Consider the following 7201-nt stretch of genomic DNA (forward strand, 5'->3'; position numbering starts at 1 on the left):
ATAAACTGATTATATTATTCAAATAAATATATCTAAAATTAGTTTTGTTTTTTTATGGAAAAACAATTTTTTACTGAAATTGCGATTTTCTGGTTTCGGTTTTGGGCATGAAAACGCGATTTCCGGTTATGGACGGTAAAACACGATTTCCAATTTTAGCGGGAACCCATATTTTGTCGGGAATGTTCATGTTTTGTCGGGAATGTTCATGGAGATTATAATAAAACACGATTTATTCTAACGGAAAACACACAACTTTCCTGTTTTGTCGGGAATGTTCATGTGGATACAAATATTTTTCTCTTTATATCATAAAATCTAATGTGTTGATTTATTGTAATATTAGAGGGTGTTGCATCTCTTTGCTAATCATATATTTATTTTACTATTAAAGGTTTTATTAGAATATAAATGTCATGTTGATATTTATATTCCTCACATTTTAATATGCGACATTCTATTCGATTTTTTACCAATTTATTTTATGTAAGTGTGTAAATTTTACTGTAAGTGATTTGATTTTTATAAGAAACTAATATAAATATTAAAATTAATCTACGTGATTGAGTTTATATGTGTTTAAAATCACCAAAACATGTTAGTAAATAAATATTTTGTCACTAAAACACACAGATTAAATATCCTTATTCTTTGAAAAAAATATCCATGATATATGTCTTAGATATAAAAAAAATTTCAATTAATAAATCTGGGTAAAAATATAAGTAGAATCTAATATATTAAAATAGAGTCCTAATTTTTATCTACTGTTGAAAGTTGTCATTTAAATTTTGGAGCCTTTCAAAAATATATTGTTTATAACCAAATATGATTTTAGATATGTCTATATTGAAAAATATTCCCCATTCTTTTAGGATTCCTTAAGCTAACAATATCCTAAATATAATGACTATATAATTACCCATAATCAAAACAATATCAAAATCTTTCACGTGATAATGGCTATATTTAATAATTTAATACAATATATTAATTAAATAGTTATTGGATATAGAAACTCTTCATTTAAAAATATTTACGGAACACTTTTATCAAATCCACAATTTCAAAAAGGTACATTTATAGTTTATAACAATAAAAATGTATATATATATTTTTGTCTAACTAATATACTTTATTCAATTAAGTGTTTGAGTGGGAAGGACTTTTATTTTAGCTGGTTGTTTTATATCTTGGCTGTAAAGAATTTTGGTGGTTAAAATGATAAAATATTATTTTAAATATAAAAGATGAAATTAATAATAAAAATTATAAGAACAGTTAATAACATTTTTTCACAATAAATAGAAAATTAGGAAATAATAAAGAAATATATATATATATATATATATATGTGAAAATTAAAATGATATAATATGGATCTCAAAATAACAAATAAATTTATGAAAAATTAATATAAACTAGAATAAGTATTTTAGTTCTTGTGGGAGAGTAAAAATGTATTTTTATATTAAAATAAAGAAAAAATCAATTTTTATTCTCAAAACCACCTAAATGAAATTTCAGACGAATTAATAAAAAAAAGAAATAGAAAGTGGCTTTAACAACCACCATTAAAATTATTTAAAAAAAAACATGATTAGTAAAACAGATTTTAGAAACTGTTTAATCTCATAAAGTCTCAACAATCCTAACTTCACTCGAATCCTAAATTTGTTATAAAATTACACATTTACAAGATAAACCACACAAAAAGTAAATTATTCTATTCAAAAAACAATAACATTTTCCCTGAAGTTATAAAATATCATAAAACCAAAAATAAAATTTAAAACATACGTTATAAATATGAATAATTCCGCGCATCTGCGCGGGTCTGAATCTAGTTGGTGTTAAAAAAAGCTTCAAAATATTATTATAATTTGTTTCTTATTTTTTATTTGTTTTAAGCTGTTTTTTGTGGCCGCTAACAACCTTAGGAGTCAGCCAACATGTTCGTGTTATATGATTACAACTGAGAGCGATTTTGTTCAGCTAGTGCTTGCATGCATGAATATAAGGTTTGATGAATCTGGAAGTACCTTTGTGAATAAGTTGGCAATTATGAGAAGCAATTAAGTTGATTTTTTTTTTTGCTTAAATGCAATTAAGTTGAGTTACCAACCGCAACTAGTGATGACGCGAAGATTACTGGTCGATTATCAAACCGACGTTAGTTTATCTCTCATAAATCACTTTGTCTGTTTTGTTATTTAAGTGTGTCATATCTGTTCATCATGACAACAGTTTAATGTTTGCGCTTGGATATGCATTCGAGTTTATACATTTATATTTTGACATTCAATGCTTTACTTTTCAGTTTTCAAGTAAGTCATCTATCCATGTCATTTGTTGATGGATCCTACGAATTTTTTTATTTGATAGGATTTGTCAATTTGATTGGTTCGATGTTGTTTGTGGGCTCTTATTGTCAGATTTATTTTTGTTTGATTTCTTCATAGGAGCGTGTGTACCTAATTAGTTTGATGGACTTTAAGATACAAACAATACGACATGCGTCAGCCGTGGCTTTTTAGGAATTAAATACTTGTCTTTTTAATAGTTTTTGAATGGAGCTTAATTGATAGGTGTTTTGTTGTGTTTATTTGGTGACGCCATTGGGCATTGGCATCAATCAGAACCTATTTCTTCCCTTTTTGGTCTCAGACTCTACCATCCGGTTTTTATAGTTGTTTATTTGCTTACGTTTGGGGCAAATGCACCATCATTAGCATCTCAGACAGCTGCTCTTCTTTTTTCCAAATCGATGTAACAGATACATGTATGATATACCTTAGCGTATATTATTCCCAGAAAATGTTTTTTGAGGATTTGTGGTAGCCACACCTGGCCATTCTGTTGTGGGGTGGGGGAAAGAGTGGAAAAAATTTATTTGACAATCATCTTTAGCCTTAGAAATTTTCTCAGTTCGGTTCAACCGTCCTATCACCTTAAACAATACTACCTATTTTTTGACGGAATTGGCCTCTTAGTGGTGGTAGTGATGACGAATGTTTTTATTATTAAAAGGGCAACTTCTCCTTTACTATTTTTTCCATTATTTAAACAATTTTGTAAAAAATAATTGTTCTCCTCTCCTTTAAAAAAAATTAAAATTAGCGTAAATATTTTTATATTGGTAGGTAAGAAAATCAGCATAAACATTTCTTATGTTTTTCTATTTTATGAGTACATAAATCTTTTAAAGAAATAGTGAAAGCCCATAAAAATAATATTTGCTATTTTGAGTGGTTTATCATTTGTTGTTCGACTTAATGCTCTGAAACATGCATACGGGTTACAAATATCTTCTAGAAATGTTATGACATACACTCGGAATTGCTTATGTCCGTCTTTGTCTTCTATTGTAATGCCAATCTTGGCTCTGTCATTAATAGTCCTGGTGGTGCCTGATAATATTATATGTGAAGGCCCATCTATACTATTATTTATGAAGTGATTTTGCTTACTTGTCATGTTCTCCATGATTTTAGCTAATTTTGCTTATTTGTCATATTTTTATTAAATTTAAACTAAATTATCATTGATGTATTATTTGTTTTGAACTGAGTCAATAAATCATTAATTTAAAATAATAGTCTTGATGAATATTCTATATAAATAAAAACGAATTTTATTTTATTAATATTAAATTTATATGTTATATTAACTTTTCTTATTTGTCATATTTTTATTAGGTTTTAGACTTTTAGATAGGTTATTAATTTATTATTAGTTTCTAACTATTCACTAATTTATTTTAATGATATAAAGTTTATATGTTATATGCTATATTAAATAATTGATTACAAACTAATATTTATTACCCACACTAGGCAATTACTATCTAATATTTAATATTTAGTTATAATTCATGTTGATTTTAATGATATAATTCATGTTGTTTTTTTTAATATTTAGTTACATCTTGGATAGTGATATTTATTTGTTTAATATCACTATCTCTAAGATATGAGTATTTTAAAAAAACTTAACACAATAATAAATATATATTTTGATAAAAAGTATTTGACATATATAAATATTTGATGTTTGATTTAACTATTTAAAAACATAAATAATAATTTATTATGCTGGTTTTAGATTAATAAGACATAAACTAATAAGTATTTATAAGAAATGTATGCCCGCATATGCGGGCAAAACACTTAGTAAACAATGAAAACAAAACACAACTTAAACTTGCAATGCAGCTTCTCCCTTTCTTATTCTGGTTTGGTATATCGGTACAATTTTGTTGGTACAGTTTAGTTAGGACATCTCCAATGTAATAATAAACTAACTGATTAATAAACCGGATCAATAACCAATTAATTTTGTAAACCTTCTTGTGGATTCACAATCCTTAACCGAAAATGTTTACCGGCTTACAAACACAAAAAAAAAAACTGAGTCCCTTAATAGAATAAATCGCATCGGTTCATGGACGGTTCGTCAACATATCCTCTGAAGAGGAGACTCCCATCTCTTTTCTATCGAAAAATCCAAAGACTCCAATTCTAGATTTCAATCGAGATCCCCAAGAATATCCGTCTTTCGTTTCCTAGATTCTGCTCTTCTCCAGGTACTCTTTTCCCGGATAATTTCTATTTGATTTCCCAGCAAAATAGTTGCACACACTCTTTCTTAGAGAATCGAATAACTCTGGTCGGAGTTTGATAGCCACTCTGGCCTTCTAATTGATCTCGTAATAGAGAATTGAATAACTCTGATCCGAGAATTGAACTTAGGAACGGTTGAAGAAGACGACCAAGATATGGTATATAGATTCCTCCTCCTCCTTCTTCTTCACATGTTGTGTTCATTGATGATGTGTTATTCTACTGATAACGCTACTTCGAAGAAAGTTATCACACGTGACGAGTGGGAGAAGAAGCTAAACGCTGTAAAGCTCAGGAAAGAAGACATGAACACTCTCGTCATGAATTTTCTTGTCACTGAGGGTTTTGTTGAAGCTGCTGACAAGTTCCAAAGGGAGTCTGGAACCAAACGTATCCTCCTTTCTTCTCTTGTACTGCATTAGTTGTTAAAAGTTTCTTTCTTTTCCTTTTGGAGAGACAGCAGAGATAGATCTTGCGACCATCACAGATCGAATGGCTGTTAAAAAGGCTGTTCAAAACGGTAATGTCGAGGATGCTATTGAAAAAGTTAATGACTTGAATCCTGAGGTATACTCTCTTCTTGTTTTATCAGTGAGAAACAAAGTGTGATCCCTCTTGGAACCTATGGGTGCAGATATACTAGATACAAATCCAGAGCTCTTGTTTCATCTTCATCAGCAAAGGTTGATTGAACTTATTCGACAAGGCAAGACTGAAGAAGCCTTGGAGTTTGCTCAAGAGGAACTTGCACCACGTGGCGAAGAAAACGTAATTCTCTCTCTTTATTTTTTTCACTCATTATTGTCTTTGTGCAACACCTCTTCTTGTTGATACTGAAAGCCTGATACAACATTCATGCAATTTTGGTGGTTCTATCTGCAGCAAGCGTTTCTGCAAGAGCTAGAAAAAACTGTAGCGCTGCTTGTTTTTGAAGATGCGTCTAACTGCCCTGTTAAAGATCTTCTTGACATTTCCCACCGCCTTAAAACAGCAAGTGAAGTGAATGCAGCAATTCTCACAAGCCAGAGTCATGAAAAAGATAACTGTCTCGATGTTATACTGGTTTTGTTTTAGTAGTCACAAACTACTTTTTATCTATCATCATTCAGTTTCAGTCTAAAGATTCAAAGTCTGAACCTTTTTCTCTAAGTAAGAAGAGCCTAACTCACAAGACACATCATCAAAAAGATTATTTCATTCATTTCTTTACTAGCCACATGTATCATTTCAAATCATTTCTAGTAAATGGTTGATGTACCGACTTAATGTTTTTGTGAACAAACAGATCCCAAACTTCCAAGCTTGTTGAAGATACTGATTTGGGCTCAGAACCAGCTGGAGGAGAAAGCAGTGTATCCGCACATTAATGATTTGTCTACTGGCCTACTCGAAGACCCGTCAGAATAATTCAATACTTCTTTCAGAAAGAGGAAAAAAAGCTGCGAAAGAGAACAATCTATGATGCCCTTCTCTTCCCTTCAATTTCAAAAACGTAAGATTCATATGTTCTAGCTTTCTGCTTTTTCTTTTTCTTCTGCATCAGAGCTTGTTGGACCCGGAGTTGTTTATGTGTGGAAGGGAACATAAAGCTGTCTGTGGGCAATGAATTATCCCTGTCAAATGTTGTGATTGTCAACATATGCCATGACTCATTGCATATGCACATTTGTCTTGCATGAAGTTATCGATCTTCCCTTGTTTTGAGGAACTTGTGTTCCATATGGCCCTGAAATTTGTAAACCAGAGAGATGGCTTGTTCCTCTTAACGTGTGTATATGGATCATCTTGTTAAGGTTGGTTTTGTTCTTCTGCTAATGACAGACAGGTTTGAGTCTTATGGAATGAAGAAAAAGTTCACATTTGCTTTGAATGTGGAGATTTTTTTTCTGAATGTGGAGATTCTTCTGAATCATTGATATTTTCTTGACAATTCCTGGAGCCCAATATGAAGTCTTACGTTTTTCCCAACCTTACAAATCCAGTTTCTTTGTTTCTGGAGAATCTTACCCTCTTCTAACCAAAACCCGTGAAATCTAACCCCGTTAGGTCGTCGCTTACTGCTCAAGGAACACCTCTTTCTTCCTCTGTTCTGTGTGTCTATAGATGGAGATTAAAGCGGTTGATATAGATAAAAGGAGATTGTACTGCATCGGCAAATTATCATGTCGTCGATGGCGTATATAAACAGTTGCATATTACAACAGATTGGGAGGATAGGAGTGTAATGACCCGAATACTTTAAACCGAATTGAAATTCGGTTTGATTTAATTATTGGACCAAGACAACCTAAAATCATCTATTCCTCATTGGTTTCAGATAAATCAAATGCTTATAAACTAAAGGGGTGTTAGTGGGACTTTGATTTTTATAGAGTTTGTTCATTTGAAAAGTTATGAGATTTGTTAAATTTTGGAAAAGTTGTAGAGAATTTTGTATATTATGAAAATCTATGAAAATAAAGTAGTGTAATGATTTAAGAATCCAAAAGAAACATTACTATTCTTAAAAATCTTGTTTAGTAAGTTAAAAAGTTGAAAATACAACTCTTAATAACACCTTATTTAATAGACCTAGTGAT

General features: G+C 30.5%; 1 protein-coding gene across 1 annotated transcript; it reads left to right on the forward strand.

Moving 5' to 3' along the window:
- The first annotated feature begins 4831 nt into the window (after positions 1–4831).
- Positions 4832–6437, forward strand: LOC108828928 (protein GID8 homolog). The gene is made up of 5 exons (XM_057008112.1): positions 4832–4986; positions 5051–5189; positions 5280–5390; positions 5505–5695; positions 5894–6437. The coding sequence occupies exons 1-5, from the start codon at positions 4832–4834 to the stop codon at positions 6027–6029; spliced, it is 732 nt and encodes a 243-aa protein (XP_056864092.1). The 3' UTR covers positions 6030–6437.
- The last annotated feature ends 764 nt before the right edge of the window (positions 6438–7201 follow it).

This window comes from Raphanus sativus, chromosome 4 (genome assembly GCF_000801105.2).
Source record: "Raphanus sativus cultivar WK10039 chromosome 4, ASM80110v3, whole genome shotgun sequence".
In the NCBI taxonomy this organism is placed as follows: Eukaryota; Viridiplantae; Streptophyta; class Magnoliopsida; order Brassicales; family Brassicaceae; genus Raphanus; species Raphanus sativus.